This window comes from Chenopodium quinoa, unplaced genomic scaffold (assembly GCF_001683475.1).
Source record: "Chenopodium quinoa cultivar QQ74 unplaced genomic scaffold, ASM168347v1, whole genome shotgun sequence".
NCBI classification, from domain to species: domain Eukaryota; kingdom Viridiplantae; phylum Streptophyta; class Magnoliopsida; order Caryophyllales; family Amaranthaceae; genus Chenopodium; species Chenopodium quinoa.
Window position 1 is genome coordinate 1789557 of NW_018743555.1, and position 20194 is coordinate 1809750.

The window sequence follows — 20194 nt, forward strand, 5'->3', positions numbered from 1 at the left end:
CAAAAGCAATTAAGATTCTAATAGCTTCTAATCTAGCAACAGGAGCAAAAGTTTCTTCAAAGTCAATACCTTCTTGCTGATTATAGCCCTTCACAACAAGTCTTGCTTTGTTTCTCACAATTGTTCCATATTCATCCAGCTTGTTCCTGAATACCCACTTGAGCCCTATAACCTTTTTGTATTTAGGTTTCTCTTCAAGATGCCAGACCTTGTTCCTTTCGAACTCATTGAGTTCATCTTGCATGGCAATTATCCAGTCAGCATCCTTTAGTGCCTCATCATGATTCCTTGGCTCAATAATGGATAGGAAGGCTTGAAAGGCACAGAAGTTCCTCAACTGTGATCTGGTCTGAGTTCCTTTACCAATATCACTTATAATAAGGTCTGTTGGATGAGAGCCTCGATATCTGAATGGCTTTGGTTGAAATTCTCTGGCAGGAACTCCTATTTGAGGCACTTCTTCTTCAGTTTCTTCTCCATTTTCCTTGTTTCCAGGTTCTCCATGATCTAGTTCCTCCGGGTTTTCTTGATTAGGAACTTCAGCATTTTTATGTTCCTGCTCAGGTTCCTCTCTTACTTCCTTGGTTTGCTTGGAGGTTTCTTCATCTTCTTCCCTGTCTCTAATCATGCCAATTTCATAATCATTATTGTCTTGTTCCTGCGCGTTCATAAACATATTATATTCATCAAATATCACATGAATGCTTTCTTCTACACACAATGTATTTTTATTGTAAACTCTGTAAGCTTTGCTATTTGATGCATAGCCAAGGAACACAGCTTCATCACTTCTTTCATCAAATTTTCCTATGTTCCCTTTTCCATTATTATGAACAAAACACCTGCATCCAAAAGCTCGAAAGTGAGAAATATTGGGTTTCCTGCCCTTAAACAGTTCATAAGGAGTCTTATTGATGATTGGTCTCATCATAACTCTGTTAATAATATAACATGCAGTATTAATAGCTTCAGCCTAGAAGTTTCTTGGAAGACCACTTGCTATGAGCATAGTTCTTGCCATGTCTTCTAGAGTCATGTTCTTCCTTTCAACTACTCCGTTCTGTTGAGGGGTTCTTGGGGCTAAAAAGTTATGATCCATGCCATTTTCTTTGCAAAAGTCATCGAATCTTGAATTCTCAAACTCAGTACCATGATCTGATCGAATGTGGATAATTTGATTTCCACTTGACTTTTGTACTCTTTTGGCAAAGGACACAAATTCATCAAAAGTTTCATCCTTGCTAGACAGAAAAATCACCCAAGTAAATCTAGAAAAATCGTCAATAATAACTAAAACATATTTCTTTCCACTTCTACTTTAAACACGCATGGGACCACACAAATCCATATGAATTAGCTCCAATGGATTTGTAGTGTTGACCATGTTTTTGCTTTTAAAAGAAGACATGACTTGCTTGCCTCTCACACATGCATCACAGATATGTTGCATGAGGAACTTGACTGAGGGAAGCCCTATAACCAAGTTCCTTGTTCTAAGTTTATCCATGAGTGAGAAGCTAGCATGTCCAAAACGTTTATGCCATAATTAGGGATCATCATTAATGGCACTCAAGCAGGTAAGGTTGTTCCTTGGAACAGAATTTAGATCCACAATGTATGTGTTCCCTTTTCTAGTTCCTTCAAGAACAACCCTTCCTGTTTTATCATTAATGATGTTGCATGAATCAGAGGTAAAACTTACAGAGTTTCCTTTATCACAAAATTGTGATATGCTCAGCAAATTGTGCATCAAACCCTCGACCAAAAGTACATTTTCTATTGAATGAGAACTGGACCTTCCTACTTTTCCTTTAGCAATTACTTCACCCTTTTTGTTGTCTCCAAAGGTCACAGTTCCTCCTGGATAGGCCTCTAGTGAAAGAAACTTTGATTTATCTCCTGTCATATGCTTTGAACAACCACTGTCGAGGTACTACGTGTTGTTCCCCCTCACTAGGACCTGCAAAAGAACTTATTGGTTAGATTCAGGAACCCAGGTTTCCTTGGGTTCCTTGGACGTTGAAGCAATATCAGATTTCTTTACCCAAACTTGCCTAACATTCTTACTAACAGATTGTTCCTTCTTGTAACACGTGGCAACAAGATGACCAGTTTTACCACAGAAGGTACATACTTTATAACTAGGCAGGTCTACATATTTTTTCTTGCCCTTATGCTTAGAACGTATGAATCCTAGACCTTCAGTTCTTTTGGTTTGAGCATTTTCTATCCACTTAGGAATTCCAAACTGGCTAATGCTTCTTTCTTTTCGAAGCTCAAGTTCCTTCTCTAATTTTGCCTTTTCAATTCTTAACTCGTCAAGATCATAATTTAATTTTTCAAAATCCTCATTAAATTTAGGCAAAGATTCAGAGGAGGAACTTGGAGACACTTCAGTATTAGCAAGTTTGTATTGAGTCAATTCTACATTAACCATGATATTCTCAAACTTGAGTTTCTCATTCATTTCTTTTAATAGAATATTTTTGTCAAAAAGTTCAAAAAATCTACTTTGAACATCAGTTCGTTGATTCTCAGTCCACATACTGTGTTCCTTGCTGACTTTGAGAGCTCTTTGACATTCACCTAGACGAATACTAGTGTGAGTCCAGTCATCTTCTAATTCAAACACTAAATCAATGAGAGCATCTTTAGTATAAGTTTTAAGCACATTAAGATCAAGGAATACCTCTTTAGCAAGCTCATCGTTGTAAGCCTTTTCATCACGTTTGGCCATCAGACATAGATGAGCTGTTTCTTCTTCAGGTTGTTTCTCTTCATCCTCGCTTTCAGAATCTCCCCAGGTAGCAATCATAGCCTTCCTAATGTTTGTTTTATTAAAAGGAGTTTTGTTGTAGTTGCTCTTAACTTGTTCCTTTGCCTTCCCTTTACCTTTCTCTGTATCCCAAAGTGGACACTCACGAATAAAGTGTTCTAGAGATCCACATTTGTGACAACCAGAGTCAATTTTTGAAGTAGAGGGTTTCTTGGTGAAGTTCCTTGACTTGTTGTTTCGGTTGAACATTCTTTTGAACCTTCTCACCAACATAGCAGCCTCTTCTTCATCAACTTCAGAGTCTTCTTGATCTCCAGCTTTGAGAGCCAAGCCTTTTCCTTGGTTTCCTTCACTGTTGCTTGTTCCTAGGTGCAACTCATGGGTTATAAGGGAACCAGCAAGTTGCTCAATATTGAACTTTGTGAAGTCCTTTGTTTCTTGTAAGGCTGTCACCTTGGCTCTCCATCTCTCATCTTGGGGGAGGCTTCTTAGAACTTTTCTGACCTGCTCATCAGTAGGGATTTTCTTTCCAAGAGAAACAAGCTCATTAGTAATGTTAGTAAATCTAGTTAACATTTCCTGAATTGATTCTTTTGGTTGCATTTCAAACCGTTCGTATTTTGACATAAGCAAGTCAATCTTAGAGCGTTTCACTTCGTTAGTTCCTTCATGAGTGACTTGAAGTAAATCCCAAATTTCTTTAGCATTTTTACAACCCATAACACGATTGTGTTCATTTGGTCCAAGTCCACAATGAAGTAATTTAACAGCAAGTGCATTAATTTCCATTTTCTCAAAATCTTCCTTATCAAATTCAGACATGGGTTTAGGTACTACCTCATTTTCACCAGTGGTTTTGGTAATTTCAAAATCACCAACTTCGATCACTCTCCAAACCTGGTAGTTGTCGGCTTTGATAAAAATCTCCATCCTGTTCTTCCAATAGGAATAGAATTTTCAATTGAACATAGGAGGACGCTGCGTAGAGTAACCTTCTTCCAGTTTCTCGTGATTGTTCGTCTTGATTCCAGGAACTTAACTCGTCAGGGTTTCCTGATTTCTTCGAGGAACCTGCTCTGATACCAATTGTTGACTCGAATGAACAATACAAGAGGGGGGGTGAATTGTATTGTAGAGGAACTAGGGTAATTTTTGCGAAATTCTTAAAGAAACTTAAACAAAACTTTAAAGTGCAAGAGAGATTTTACGTGGAAAACTTCTTGGCCCTAATCAAGAAGAAAAACCACGACCACAAGGGATTTTAATCACAACTCTTAATAATAATAGGGCAAACAACCTATTACAAATTAAGACTTCTAAACTCAAGTTCCTCTACGAACTTAAGTTCCCCCTCAACTGATCCCTCAATTAGTTGAGCTCTCGAATCTCTCTCTTTCTCCTTGCTTCACTCAAAGCAATTTCACACTCTAGAGTTTACCCAAACTCTACCCCAATACAACTCAATATAAAACTACTAAGATGCTAAGTACAAAGACACTCAAGGACTTAAGTGGATTTTTGACTCTTTTAGGAAAGCTAAGAATCGTAATGCTCAAGTGTTCTTTTCAAAACAGAAAACTAATCCTATTTATACAGGAGGAAAGCAGTTGAAAACCTTACGTTTTCCTTAGCTCCCACTATACCACAACTTCCATGAAATAAGGAAGTGTTGTTCGTGGATGCTTGGGCAACAAGCTGAAGCGCACAGCAAGGAAGTGGTTCCTATATTTTCTCAACCTCCTTTACCAAGTAAAAGCCGTTTGAAAAATAGTTTTACCAAGTCAGATTTTCCAAAATGTTAGGATAAAATCAGAACATAAAATCTTTTAAAAAATAAGAAATTTTACTTAAAAGATATTTTTCCGAAATAAAATTAAATCTTTGTTAAAGAAAGGAAAAATAAAATCTTTATAAACTGAAATTAAATCCACTTAAATCCTATCAATTAACAATGTACTTAACATATATACAAGAAGCCTAAAATAAATAATAAAGATACAATAGACTCCTTGGAACACAGTGAAGTTTCGACTCTGGAGCTTCAGTTCCTCACTCAAGGAACTTGGCTTCTGATTGTCTTCTATGCTCGTCCATAGCTCATCCTTTAGACTTGTTCCATGCTCCATTCTAACTCTAGAACTTCGTTGCATATAAAACCTGTCAACACATCAAAGCTAATAGACAAAAGTTAAAGCCCCTATGGGTTTTCTTAGGTTCCTTGAGTCATCATCAAAACTTAAGATCAACAACATAGATATGGCATCACAAAACAGTAGCACACTATTAGGGTCAGATTCAAACGAATCTAATCAACAACAAAACAATGAAGCCAGTGATGTTGGGGAATCACAATCAGAATCAGAAGAAGAACATGAAAATGCATTGAATGGCAGGCAGAGCAGAGAACTCAACATTGAAGAAAAAAGGCAGATAGTAGATGACATATTGCTCAATATGGAAGGGGATTCACTTCCAAGAGGCATGCTAACATCATTAGCAATCAAGCACCAAGTACTCAGATCAACTACAAGTAGGTGGTTCAAAGAAATCAAAGAACAGATTCAGTTAGGCAATTTAGTCAATATAAGGAGCAAGAAGTTAGGGAAGACAGGACCCAAGCCTAAACAATACTCAGATGAGTGGCTAATGTATGTCCCAATGTACAAGAGAACCACAAATAGGAGTTATGCTGCAGCATTGAAGGTTCCACATGTTGTAATACATAGGTTAAAAAAAAAGAGGAAGACTTAGGGCAGTGACAACAACAAATCACTGCACTAAGTGATAATTCCAAAGTGGCAAGGCTGAAATGGGTCCTTAATCATGTGAACCCCCTGCCTAGTGAGGGTGACCCTAGTTTTATGGATTTGTAGCATTACATCCACATTGATGAGAAGTGGTTTTATTTGAATCCAGAGACTAGGACATTCTACCTCACACCAAATGAAGAAACACCATATAGAGCACAACACTAAAAGAGGTTCAAGTTAAAGGCCATGTTTATGGGAATGATTGGTAAGCCACTTTATGATGAGAATGGTACACTCATTCACTCGGGGAAATATGGGCTGTTCCCATTTGTTAAGTATGAGATGACCAAGAAGAAAAGCAAAACCAGAGATGCAGGAACAATGGAAACAAAAGCAATTCAAAGTATCAACAAACAAGCTATAAGAGATATGATATTGCAGCACATCATTCCAACAATACATGCACAATGGCCAGCACAATTATCCAAGAACATAATCATATAGTGGGACAATGCTAGGCCTCATCAAATTCCCAGTGATGAGGAATTTTTGGCTGCAACACAAGAAAATGGATTTAATATCCAATTTGTGTTTCAACCTTCTCAATCCCCTAACCTAAATGTATTGGATCTTGGTCTTTTCAGGGTTATACAATCAATACAGTATCAATCATTCCCAAAGAATTTGGATGAACTTTTGCAAAAGGTTGCAGAGGCATTTGATGTGTTTAATCCAACACTCAATAAGTACTCATGGATCACTCTTCAGTCATGCATAATAAAGATATTGGAAAAAAGAGGGGGAAATAATTTCAACCCCCCACATATGGCAAAACAAAGACAAGACATAGAAGGGACTCTCCAGGAGGACCTCATCATAGAGACTGTGAACTACCTCAACACTCTTTTCATTCCTACAACAGGAATTGAGGAACAAACAATTGAGATGGAAGTGGATGCAGATTAATGGTCCAAGTATGATGTGCACAACATTTTGAAGTTCAAGATGAAGATGAAGATGCAATTTTTTGATTAGGTGATGCAGAACAGATAATTTTGGTTTTGAAGATGCAACAACTACCGGCTATACAACTCCATTAATTGCCACACATAACCAGTAACACTTTAACTTATTGTTTTTTTTCTTGTTTTTGTATTGGTTATGTGTCTTTTGGTAAATAGGATAGGAACATTATTAAGGCAATCATTGTAGTGTAGAGTATATGACAAAGGAATGATGTAAATTGTCCATATTTTGAATATGAAACAACCCTATTAACACATATGCTTGTATCAGTCTTAACACGACCTTTTAACACATTAGCTTGTGCCAATAACAAACTAAGTAGGGAGGAATGTCCATCAGATAGGAGTGTTTTAAACATGGCAACCTCCCTACCAAGGGTACCTCAACAACAACCTTAAAACTAAGGAGTTGGAGCCATCCCTTGATAGGAAGTGCTATCAGATGAGTCCCTTCATCATTTGGACAGAACAATATTGTTATGATGCATGTTTTAGGAGGGATTCATTGCACCAAGAATAAGCAACCAAAACACAAGGACTGAAGGACTCAATAATCCATGACAGGGAAACCAACATGTATCAACTACTTATTCATTAACATAACTGGAAAACCCAACTTCAATTCAACATGATACCACCACAACACCAAAAGGAGTCACTCAGAGCAGACAACACCAACAACAGCAACTAAAAGAAAATCAAAGTCACTACCAACACAGAGGACAACAACAACAGCATGACAATTAATGTGCAAGCACCAACACCAACATCAAAGGCAGAAAAATGAACCAGCATAGAGCATAACACAAGCAACAGTAACCCAAAATACAGCCAAATACAACATACTCACATATTCAACAAGATTTTTCAACATATCAATCAAACCAAAACCATTTTCAGAGAAACATAGGTTAATTAGTTAAAAATAAAGAATATTTAGATATGAATCGTTACGCTGCAAGGCCAATTACTGGGGGGAAGTCATGAGGGTACTTCTCCCTCAAATAAGCCATATAAGCAGGGTCCCAGTCGCTGCAGTCCTCCGTTAACACGGATCAGACCCTTTTCTTGCCTCTGGAAGATCTAGAAGCAGCGGTAGCCTTCAAGGAGTCGGAAAAAACAACGGCTACGGGGTCAGGGGACTCAGGGACCTCAACGACAGCAACAACAGGCTCACTCCTAACCTCCACCACCAGATTTGGGTCCTCAGTTGCCTCTTCTGTCAAAGCTAAAGGACTAGCAGCCCCTACTACTGAACCAGGTTCAGCTTCAACAACCTTAAGTTTAGGTGGATCTACCTGCACAACATCATCTTCGTCCTCACTTCCAGTATTAGGGCCAATTTTAGCCCCAATTTTCCCTCGAAGATATCTGGAGAACACTAGAGAGCAGCGTTGAACTGGTTTCATGACTCTAGTTCCTCGCCATGTGTACAGTGAGAAGGGAGGGTCAGTATCCCCCTTCTTCTGGGCAAGAGAATCGTTCTCATTTGGAGGGGAACTCATTTGCAAAAATTTTAGGTTTCAGAGAGAGAATCAGGGAGAGACGAAAGAGTGTAGAGGAGAGAGAAAACGAACTATGAAGGTAGATCTAGGGTTTATAAAGGAATTCTGGAGAATTCCTCACAAATTGTTCAAACTGGCAGCATAATCAAGACGAATTGAATGAGAAGCAATGAATGAGTTAGTTGGGGAGATGAATGATCTCTGATGAAATAAGGAGAAGGGGGATTATTTTGGTAGGAATGGTTAGAGTTAATTGATTAGATTTAGTTTTAAGTAAATTTGTTTAATTTATGTTAAAACAAATTAATCAAAATAAGTAAGGGCAATATAGACAATTCACCCTTAAAAACTTACTAAAAAAGAAAAAAAAATAACTTGTTGCGAGTAATGTGAAACACCCATATTTAGTAATTGTTGCGAGTAATATGAAACAGATCTCCTGATCCTATGTTTATTATTATTATTATTATTATTATTATTATTATTATTATTATTATTATTATTATTATTATTATTATTTTCCAAAGGAGAAATACAAAGATAGTCTAAGTAGATTACATGAATACAATATAAGAACGGGTCCTTTAAAAGATGATGGAGGAAGCAATAATTTTATTTATTCTGCTTCTTGATACAATGACACACTGATGGTGTCAACCTCGACAATACATGTATGTCAAGGCTGAGTCATACAAACTGTACAATGGTTTAATTCACTAGTACTTGATACAGTAAACAGAACACCACGAACTCAACCATGCAAAACTGCCAAAATTAATCAACACAGAAGGGGGAGCTAATAGAAGAAAAGTCAAAGTCTCAACAATAACCATAATGGTAATAGATTGATCTTGGCCAGACTTGAGCACGATAGTATTCACTTCTAGTCCGATTTTTGCATGTCTTCTTCCGTTTTCCAAACTACGTCCTCTAATGAGCTAGAAAGTTTTTTATAGAACTGCAAAAAGATGATAATGATGAACAAGTAAACCAACAGATCAGGCCAGACACTAGTGATCTTTTGCAAGTACACTTACAGTTTCATGATGCTACAAATAAGATTTTTTTTTTTAATACCCTCTACCCAGAATAATTAATCACATATACTATTAAAAAATATTAAAATGTTAATGTTGCCATTATCCTAAAATGATAATAATCTAATATTGAATTTTAAGACAACTTACCAAGAATATACACAAAATATACTGAAAATGTGAGAATATACACAAAATACACTCCTAAGAAAGTGTCTTTACATACATCGCAAGATTTCCTAATATAATTATAACTCTCATAGCATAAAAATTATCCTAAACCTTCAATCAGAATATTTTGTCTATTCCCTATCAAACTAAAATATCTATGCAACTTTACATGAATGGTGAGAAATTTAAACAGCACAGCTATTATATAGAGTATTCGAGTATAATCTATGCCTAGTCTATAAAATCACAAACCCAAAAGGACACCCGGCTTCTAATATCTTCTAATTTTTCAAAAAAATGAAAGATACAATGAAGATCATTGATAGTTGTTTTTTCTTACCCTTTTTTTTTTTTGGTTATCTCCCCTATTGCATAACTTTTTCACTTTTTCCCCCACCTTCCCCAATTCCCCTTCCCTCCCTCTCTTTTTTTATTCCATTCGTCTTTCGCCCTTCATGAGACTAGTTCTGCTCTATATCCTCAATTATGAGCATTTGAGACAAAATGACAACTAAATCTGATTGGACAGGCAAAATCAATAGAACAAAAAAACAAACCTTGTGAAATTCCAAGGTATCTCCCTTTGCTTTTCTAAGCTCCACCAGATGAAGGGATGGGGCAACTTGCAGTACCTATAACAAAGAAGACGTATAAATGAGATTATCATACAGAGGTTTTTCTCAAGTCAGCATACTCAGTTTCCATTTTCACTACCTCTGTAGCGACATTGAGGTTTCCCTTCCGACCAGCTTTCATATTTTCAAGCCTCATCTAAAATAGACAAGTAAACTAGTGTCAAATAAAAGTTCTGGTGACCCACATTCACTTCAGTTCTGCTAGTATCAACCCCTACATCTGTCAGAAATATAAAGGCTTAAATGTTGCACATTGTTTACCTTGTAATTTTTCTTGTGCACATCAAAACCAAGAGGTTTTGCAGCTTCTTCTATCTTTTTAATTATTTCACTGGCAGGGCTACGAGATGTGAATCTTGTTTCTCTTTTAAAAACCTGGTTGAGGACAGAAAATTAAGCATTGTGTGGCAAGGAACCCCTCAATCTGCAAGTGAAGACAAGCATCTCCAAGGGACTCCAACTGCACGCAAAGTGTAATGCGGGAAAGCATACAAAACAATTGAACCAGTAGTTTTGACTAAAGCAATTAAAATTTTAAATTGAAGCCCGTTCCTGCATTCGAGGCATAAAATATAATATCCCATAGGGCATACTGTGATACTGGCATATTCAAGAATGAATTGATGAATTTTTTACATTCTCTTCCTTGTCTACCCCTACAACCCTCACACAGAAAGAAAATAGCATTTTGTCTACAAAAGAATGATAATCTGCATATGATTGAAGTATCGTCCCTTTTGACAAATCAGATGTCTAATATTCAAATCTATATCTAAAAGATGGACAAAACAAGAGAAAGGAAAACCTGATCTGTATCAAAAAGACTTCCTAGGTTTAGCCCTTTAGACATGTTAATCAAATCAAATGCGTTCATGGCAGTTGGCTTTTCTCTCTTCTCAGTCACATGATGTTCCTGTTGAGAAGAAAAAGTAACATATCAGTACAAGCCATATATTACCATGAACAAAGTCTAGATTCTATTTAATCACTAAACTTACTTCTGCATCCTGGAAAACTGCATCTACATCATCCAAGCTAGTATCATCTTCATCATCAAAAACAGGAGGTTTATAATCTACTTTGAACCACTCATCTTCTAGAATTTCTGGGATAGTTATGCGCTGCCAAGTGTAAATAAAATGCTTCAAGTCACTATAAATTGAGTGAGCACGATACATCAAAACAAAATGTATCATAAAGATAATCTCACTGTCACAGGATTGGGATTCTTACAAAAGAAAGTTTAACACACATTAACGTTTCACTAATCTCAAAGAAGACACTCAAAGAAAACAAAGTTCATATGTTTAATGAGGATTTATAAAGCAATGGAGCTCACTGTCATGGGATTGGGATCCAAGATCCGCGTAATAAATTTCCTCATACTAAAAGACATCCAAGGGGGGCAGGTAAATTCAGCTACTGAGATCTGCATATTGAGACAAAAAATCAAGATGCAGACTAGGAACAACATGGAAGAGCAATAAAATATAATTTCAAAAACTTGCTCACTTTGTTATATAGGTTCATAAGATTAGAATCATCAAAAGGCAAGTAACCTGCGAGCAATACAAATAAAATAACACCACAAGACCACACATCTGCTGTTGCCCCATCATACCCTAGGTCATTAAGGACCTATTATTCATAGGATTAGAGATAAGGCCGTTAGCTACAACAAAAAATGAACAAATATGCAAGCACAAAATAGCAAGTTGGCACGATAGAAAAGTCACCTCTGGAGCAACATAGTTTGGAGTTCCACAGGTTGTATGAAGAAGTCCATCGCCCTGGAAATCAAAGATCATTAATTGTTTACGTCAATATTTTACATGTTTTATACCCCTAATCAGTAAATTGCTGTCGTGTTTACTTCTTTTAATTAATTATATACCATCACAACTCTGCAATACAAGAGAAATGCAAATAAATTTTCCAAAAGTCAGAACAATTGGCCTCGAATAAATCACTCCCTGACCCACTACTACATTAATCCAACAGCGTTTAGTCTAGCAGCTCACTATCCCATGCCTGGGCTTTAAGTCAGCATCCAGAATAGTTCAGCATACAGACACTTTATCCTTAGGTTACTTAGGTCTTGTTCTCTTTGCCAGATAATCACTACACTGAAATTATCATAATGAGTTAAACCGATAATTACTAAACCTGAGTTCTACTGGCCAAAAATGATTTTAAATGTAGTTACTACTGTGGATTTTTACTGAGCAAGACTGATTTTTACTGGTTGAAACTGGTATTTACTGATTCACTATTATTATTGTTAAATGAAGTTACTAGTATTTATTGATCAAAACTGATTTCTGAAAATGATTACGATGGATTTTAGGTTCCTTATTCCTATTTTGCAGATATTAAGGTAAAATGAGAAAGACCTTATAAAATGAAGAGGACGAGACAAATTTATCGTTCATAATGTTTAAACCAAATGTGCAACTTTGTTTAACTGAAATGTGATGCGCAAAATACGTACATTGTGTGTGTGTGTGTGTGTGCGCACGTGTGTGCTAGAGAGAGAGAGAGAGAGAGAGAGAGAGAGAGTGTATATACAATTATCTTGAAGACTAGAGGATAATGTGATCATGGCTTAGTAAACGACACAATAAGATTGCCAAGAAAATTGAAATGGGGTCTAGTTTTTTTACACCTTATTCCCCCCAAAAACCAGAAACGATCATGACATAGCAAATGACACAATAAGATTTCCAAGAAAATTGTAACATAAATGGGTTTGGTTTTCTATACCCTACCCCCCCCCCTCTCTCTCGCTCTCTCTCTCTCTCTCTCTCTCTTTTTCCCTTCTTAAAAAACCACAAACTGAAAAGGTGAACTGGTAAATTAGGTAGCAAATTGCAAACCTATACCGAATCAGTGGTGAATCTTATACCAGCAAATTGGTAGGAACTGGAACTATACCCAAAATCCTAGCAGATGATTGGCTAAATGGAAGTTAGTATGTTAAATATCAGCTGAACCTGCAGTAGTTAGACACTTAGACAACCTTGTGCAAAGTCCAAACAATCCATATATACTATGAATTGCAAGACGGGTTTCCTAAGAATTAAAAGGAATCCTATTTCTTAATATTTACCGTCAGACGAAAACAATTCACCATAATTCAGTCTTAAAAATTCTCCCTCAGATAGCAAGGGGGGCTTGAGGCCATCCATCCAATCATCAATCACTGTGAATTTTTTGGGCTGGATCATGATGACCTAAATCTAAGGAATGTTTTTTGTAAGCATTCAGCACTAAGCCATAAAGAAGATAGAGGCTATCAGCCCAAATTTTCGCACACCACAAGTTCTAGTAACCATCAGGCGGTGGCTCACTTTTTTCTCTCTTTATTCTTTAGTCCTATACAAATGAGAGTTAAGTCTTTCCCACATTTTTTCACAAGTTTAAGAGTGAGGTTTTTTCTTAGTCATATGGACTTTTCCTTTAAGAAGTGGTGCCATGCAGGCATGATCCACACCCAGCATCCTGCTTGTATGTGTCAAAGCTCTCATCAAAGACAGGCATTAAAGCATAAGAAACCTTTTAAGAGATTGGAATCTCAAAGATAACGCTAGTGTCTTGAATGTTATTCTTTGTGTTCTATGTTTGATATTGGATGAGCTATAGGCCAATAAAGGTCGTCAAAGGATTCACTAAGGAAGAGAAATACTTTGTTAAAGAAGCTACCAAAGAGCAGACCCATCAATGACCACAATCTTATACTGAGAAAAGGGATTCACGAAGGAAGAGAACATCCGTCAAAAAAAAAAAAAAAAAAAAAAAAAAAAAAAAAAAAAAAAAAGAGAGAGAGAGAGAGAGAGAGAGAGAGAGAGAGAGAGAAGGGTGTGAGCAGGAGAACTCCTTCAAATAGTTTTCTTGCAGATTATTTGGTTGTCAATTCTTAAATACCATTTGACTTGTCAAGTCTTGACTATGGTGTTGTCAGATGACTATTGCTCTTGATCCATGAACATCAAAGCTTTTGCCTAGAATGAAGTATGAAATACCCTTCTAATTATTTCATACTTGTGGAATGTGACTTGTAGGATAGTATTGTGTTCATTGTAGGATAGTACTCAATTGAAACTTGAAAGCAAAAAATATAGAAGTACAGTGATAATTATTGTAGCAGACTATAACAGATCATAATAGTTGCTCAAAAAGACTGTTTTAAGAGGGCTATCAATAGAATGGTCTTACAGAAATCATTGAATGTTAGTCTACTAATTAACGCTAGACTGGCCTACAGTGAAATTGGCATGGTAAGGGACAAACGGTGGGTATAAAAATGCAATTGACTTACACTTGGAGACTTCCCCATGACTGAGAGGGCAAGAGGTAGAGGAGCTCACATCTAGATGAAGCAAGTGGAGTATTCTAGAGTGTGGATGGGGTGATTATACAATCCAGTGGAGCATGGATTGGATTGAACGCAGTTTACTGGAGCCATTGTATCCTGTGTTACTTTGGAATAACATAACTTTTTTAAAGCCTTTATGGACTAGGAAAACAGAGCTTTCTCAGATTTAACAATATATTGTGAAGCAGGTGCACAAAATACAGGAGCTGATCATAATTTAGCTAACTAGATGGAGCACGGAAACGACCAACTCAATTACAATAAAATCCTTATGTTATGGAACTAATACCAGTGATCTAAAGCAAATCACCTCTCAACGGCACTCTTAAGTATAAGGTAACTTATGACCTCAAAATTCGTGGAATTATAAATTCATAAATTTAACAATAGATATGACTACCTGGACTTGTTGCTGAGAAATTGCACTTAAGCCAAAGTCAGAAACTTTGAGATTCCCACCTGAATCTAACAACAAATTTTCTGGCTGTAAAAACAAACACACAAAGATTCAAATTTCAAGAAAACAATGATATTAAAGGGTATAGAATTGATTTTAAATATGAAAATAATTGGCGAAATATATATTCCAAAATTTTGCCTGTATCAGTAACTTAGTCCAAATTTCTGACTTGTTTGTGCTCTATACCAGTCAACAGTGCTACTATGCTCACAACACAACACAGCAATTTAATATCCCTCCAAACCCCCACAACTTTATGTCACATTGACTCACATCCTTCTGTATCTCACTCTCATTGGAATCTGAAGATACTAGCCACCACAACACCAATCACTACCATCCTTCCAACACAACCATCTCCAAATCTTCCACTCGCCGTCACACAACCAGTATCCCTCTTTTTCTCTCTTCACATCCACAATTTGGATTCCTCACACCTCTCCCCTCTCCCCTTCTTCCCTTTTTACTCCCATACTCCTTTAGTCTGCTTAAAAACAAGATTAATGAGAGAGAGAGAGAGAGAGAGAGAGAGAGAGAGAGAGAGAGAGGCTCCAAGTACTAAGAACAAGAGGGAGGAAAAAGTATGACTTGATTCGGGGACGCGGTGGTAGACACAATGAACATGGTGGGTTCTAGCACAGAATGGGTGGTGAATCAAGGCCTTTCTACTGGGCTTGTATGGCTGATTTAGAAAGACGACACCATGAATATAAAGGGGGTGTGGTGGTTATTTGTGACATAAATATCATTTCATCAAATATTTCCTGATATATTGGAAATGTTCTTTATGTTTTTTTCTCAGCAAAATAATTTTATACCCTTGATTCCTTAAGGCCTTGACCACTATAACTTAATCACAAAATTCAAAATTTTGAACTAATGAGCAGAGTGTCTTCAGTTTATATTGTGCATTCAGGCAATGCTTTTCATTATTCCAGCAATTTTCCAAGTATATACATCATACCTTCAGATCTCTATGGTAAACACCCCTGCTATGACAATAGTCCACAGCATTTATCAGCTGCTGAAAATACTTCCTTGCTTCATCTTCCATCATTCGTCCATGGTGCACCTTAAATAATCAATACCAATTTAAATCTTTAGTTATAATACAACCTAAGGTAAGACAACAGATCCAAAAAATTTAGGATCTCCAAGTAACCGCAATTTCTTATGTGAAATTAAATTTCAACTGATACATAAAATTACGCAATGAATCGACCTCCAGTTAATGAATCATATTCCTGAGTATCAAGTACAAAACACCAAAATACAAGATAACAACTGAATAATAATCAGAGAGACTTACAATCCTGTCAAAAAGCTCCCCTCCTGTCACGTATTCCAAAACAATGTATATCTTTGTCTTGCTCCCCATCACCTAAAGAATGAATATGTCATTAAAGCAAGCAATGTCCGAAGGATAGAACCAAATTCCAGATCTTATGTAGCTACCGCAGAATTGTAAAGAGAAAAAAATGGTATAGTAGCACTAAAATATATCTGTCAGTCAGATAATAATAATGTCTCGTTTTCTTTGTCAGTCAGATAATAATTGCCCAACTATTCCTTCAATCTTACAAGAACACTTGCGAATTACACCCAGTCTAGTACGCAAAAAATTTGCACACTCTATAAAGTAATATCAGAACCCCATGAGAATCACAAACCCAAACCAAAAGAAAATAAAAAGTTCCCAAGGACCTTAACCTTCACTGAAATTTAAAAAAAATTAAAAATCAAAAGAGCAATAAATACTACAATAGGTAAAATAGATATACTAAGATAGGTATTCCTGACTAAATGATCTTCCCTAAATGAACAAAACTCTGATGTCGACTTCTATATAGATAGCTGATAATTAAGAGATATATTAACTCTAAAAACTAAAAAACACAAACTTTCGTTTAAAACTCCTGACTCCTGTCTGGCTTTGCATTTACAAAATGATCTAGGGGCAGAGAAAGTAATAACCTCTGTTAAAAACGTACTGCAATAAGGCCATATAAAGAATAGAAACTCTCCTCTATAATAGAGAGAGAGAGAGAGAGAGAGACCTCATACAAGCGAACTACATGTGGATGCTTTATTCGCTTCATGGTAGCTATTTCCCGCCTTATCTGCAAGTTAAAGCATTGCAACAATTAAAATTGATGTTTAATGTCTGTAAACACAAGTTGGTCAGTAAGTGGATGCAAGAAGTCCAGGCAAAATGATCCTCTGGAGTTTCATTTCCATGGACGTGTCTAAAAATTTCTTGGCTGACTCCAGGAAGTAGAAACTTAAGGCACAAATTTCACTTACCTAGGGAAAACTAAGTGAGCAATTTTGATCTCAGCCAAAGCTCATTCATGTTTGTTTATCAAACAAATGAATTGAACTTGAACACGGAAAAAGGTACACTCATTCATATAAGTTCATGAACAACTTGGTTATCATTTATTTTTATAATGGAAAAAAAAATTAAAAAAAAATATTTTGTCAATGGAAAAGCTTGTTTGTTGTTTCAAAATTAATCAATTAGGGTATATATTTTAATCTAAAACTATTCAAGAATGTTTATTTACATTATTTGATTTGATTTGAGATTTCCAAATATCGAAAGCACAAATCTTAAAAATGAACTCGGATCATTAAGAAAGAAGTTGTTCATGAACCATTCACGAACACTATAACAAACTAAACGAGTGAGCTTGAACATGCTCTTGGCTCACCATGTCATCTCTTTTACACTCCTAAGGTTATTATAAACAAGAATATTTTGTACAAAATTAGAGGGAAAAAAATAGTCTTCCTATGAAGGGAAGTGAAAGGCAGAGAGATAATCAAGATACCAACCATATTACGGTTGTGTTATATACAAGTGAAATACTAACAAGGAAGATCGCAAATAAAGTATACTTTAGATTCAGTAGCTTTCCCTTGTCTTCTCTATTTTGGGGGTTGGGGAAAGGAGAGGGGGCATGTTTCAAATCTGTTGCAATATTCAATTCATGCAAATAACAGCTGAAATGAATTATAAAGATAAACACATAAAAAACAATATGAAATAAAAGCTTGCTAAGACAGAACACGAAAATATAGAGAATTAAAACAAGAGATTGAGGGACAACAGAAAGAGTAATTAAGCAAATTAATACCTGTTCAGACATCTTGTGCTTAAGAACTTTCTCTTTGTCAAGAATTTTAATAGCCACTGGATCCCCAGTTTGAGAATCTCTAGCAAACTTTACTTTGGCGAATGTTCCTTCCCCAATTGTCCTTCCCAACTCATACTTTCCAACTACACGCTTCACTTTAGCTGCACTCATTGTTCAATATCAGGCAGACACGGGCTGTGTATTATATTTTTCTGCAGAACAAAACAACTATGATTAAGATCAAGATGAAAGCTGAGTAGCCAAGAATTTGGAATGGGAGTTCTAAAAGACGAGAAACAAATAACTTATTTTATAAATCATAAACACCAAGTTTTGCATTACTCTAATGGCCTGTTGATCAGTTGTAACAAACAGTGATGATAATTATGAATTATTACGATGCTTTCTAAATATAGTCACATTCCAGTGTTCATGGCATTGGTCTAATGGAACCTCGTCCCCAAGCATGTGCTTTCCTTCATAAATTCACTACCACTCGATACAGAATCTAAAGCATTGAGTTCAATGCCAATACTGCTATCTACAATCACTTACCAAATTTGGCTTTAAAATTTTTGCTTCCAAAAACAGCCTAATAAAAACCCCAGCAAGAAATATATAAATTACAGAAATGTCCTATTTAGCCATTTGAATTCAACTATTAAAGTTGCCATAGCATGACTTTCTTACATTCTGCAACAGTTAAATTATGCATAAAATATGGGAAATCAGCTTACATCATCAAATGAGTACGGATTATGAGCGAAGGCTAGTCCAATGGTGCCATGATGGCACTAGAAGAATCTAGTCAGCCTACTAAAAAACAATTAAGAACATGTCAGGGTTTCTTTTAAATATTTATAAATAAATTCACATATATAATAATAGCCAAAATAGTATCTTGTGGACTGTGGAGTAGTTCTAAAGGGATTTTTCATCTCAACTTACACGAGTAAATTAGGCTAACACTCTAAACAATTGAAAAATTTGCAAGTATTAATTTATGATTTGAAAAACATGTATTAACAATGGAAATGCCAAGCAGAAAAACCCTCAAATCAGCAACAGCTGAATTGCAATAATACTTTTGGATCCTTTTTCTTCATCATGTATTGACGATAAAGAATACCACTTTGAAGCAAGCAGATCAATGCTTGGAATACAAACATAATTCTAAACCCCTCCTATATAGCTCTTGAGAGAAACCTTCTGAAAACAAACTAAAAAGGAAGTTGGTTTTCGGAAGGTTTCGTTAAGAACAATATTTTAATCAGTGATAGTACATCAATCAGATATTGAAGCTACATCAATCAGATATTGAAGCTAATGTGAGTATCCAACGTAGCCTCAAGTACAATGATGGCATTAAAAACATGGGATCAAACAGTAAGTGAAGCAGCCTGATAACATTATAATAATCAACCCAATTCCGAAACAAATACCAAATTATATCCCCAAAACCTAACTGAACACCTTGAAAGGCTTGAATTGTGGAGTCCAAATAACTGAATAACCCAATAAAACCAACACAGAAGATACATAAGAAACTATATACAGCATGCATAAATGGCAATCAAACATAAAGTAAAATTATAACAGATCTTGCAAAATTAATTAGTAACCCAAAAATTCCAGATAGTAATTAAAAGAAAGCTCACCAACAGTAACCAATTAAAAAAAAAACCCAACTAACAAAATCAACTACCAGTGTAAAATTCAAGGAAATTAAAGCCAAAGTTGGATAAATTTATTATTTACTAGACACCCATTAACCAAGTTACAAAAAATCAAATACCCAAAAGAGTATATGATTAAATTAGCTGAAAATTTGTATAAATAAGTAAGAAATTAAGGCTGAAACTTACAGTAAATCGGTATAAAATCTGAGGCACAGGAAATTGAAGAGTGGGTGACAAGTTCGAAGGTTTGGCTCTTGGGAGAGTAGTTGGGTTACTGTAGATGGTATGACACTAAGCAGTTGATGAGTATAACAGAGTAATTAAGAAAGACAGAGAATTGGAGAAGACGACAAAAGACTCGGACAGAGAACTAACAGGTCCTTTCTTGATATTATAAATAATTACGGACTAAACTCTTTATCTTTTTTTTTTTTTTACGAAAAAAAAACCTCTTTATCTCTATCCATATATGTTTGTCAAATCCTTTTTATTATTCAAAATTTTGGGGGACGTTCTTCCAAAGTGAGCCAATTTTGGCAAATATTAACCAAAATGGTTGCGTGGCAAAAGTATTTACCAAACTAAGCTTCCAGGCTAAAACGCTGTCTCGGTCAGCGTTTTATGCCTGGGTTTTTTTTTTT

General features: G+C 35.9%; 2 protein-coding genes across 4 annotated transcripts; both read right to left on the minus strand.

Annotated features, from left to right (window-relative positions):
• Positions 1 to 1972: 1972 nt before the first annotated feature.
• On the minus strand, positions 1973 to 3706 carry LOC110681610. Its single transcript, XM_021857764.1, has one exon. The coding sequence runs from the start codon at positions 3704 to 3706 to the stop codon at positions 1973 to 1975; it is 1734 nt and encodes a 577-aa protein (XP_021713456.1).
• Positions 3707 to 8617: 4911 nt separating this feature from the next.
• LOC110740303 (CBL-interacting protein kinase 32-like) lies at positions 8618 to 19945 on the minus strand. 3 transcript variants are annotated; one of them, XM_021920792.1, is made up of 16 exons: positions 19740 to 19945; positions 18612 to 18690; positions 17875 to 18086; positions 16792 to 16854; positions 16044 to 16115; positions 15699 to 15806; positions 14675 to 14758; positions 11636 to 11689; positions 11412 to 11537; positions 11239 to 11328; positions 10898 to 11020; positions 10705 to 10812; positions 10161 to 10274; positions 9979 to 10035; positions 9822 to 9896; positions 8940 to 9014 (listed from the first exon to the last, which is right to left on the minus strand). In XM_021920792.1, exons 3-16 carry the CDS (start codon positions 18043 to 18045, stop codon positions 8940 to 8942), a joined length of 1320 nt encoding a protein of 439 aa, XP_021776484.1. In that variant the 5' UTR covers positions 18046 to 18086; positions 18612 to 18690; positions 19740 to 19945. The 3 variants fall into 3 exon arrangements, with proteins under 3 accessions (XP_021776482.1, XP_021776484.1, XP_021776483.1); XM_021920791.1 differs by lacking the exon at positions 18612 to 18690 and having other exon boundaries at positions 19740 to 19944; XM_021920790.1 differs by lacking the exons at positions 18612 to 18690; positions 19740 to 19945 and having other exon boundaries at positions 8618 to 9014; positions 17875 to 18045.
• Between the last annotated feature and the right edge of the window lie 249 nt (positions 19946 to 20194).

Coding starts and splice junctions, on each gene's coding strand:
- LOC110681610 (XM_021857764.1), bottom strand. CDS start 3,706: ATGGAGATTTTTATCAAAGCCGACAACTACCAGGTTTGGAGAGTGATC.
- LOC110740303 (XM_021920790.1), bottom strand. CDS start 18,045: ATGAGTGCAGCTAAAGTGAAGCGTGTAGTTGGAAAGTATGAGTTGGGA. Junction 16,855..17,874: donor AGCACAAGATGTCTGAACAG/GTATTAATTTGC, acceptor TTTAACTTGCAG/ATAAGGCGGGAAATAGCTAC. Junction 16,116..16,791: donor ATGTAGTTCGCTTGTATGAG/GTCTCTCTCTCT, acceptor TTCATTCTTTAG/GTGATGGGGAGCAAGACAAA.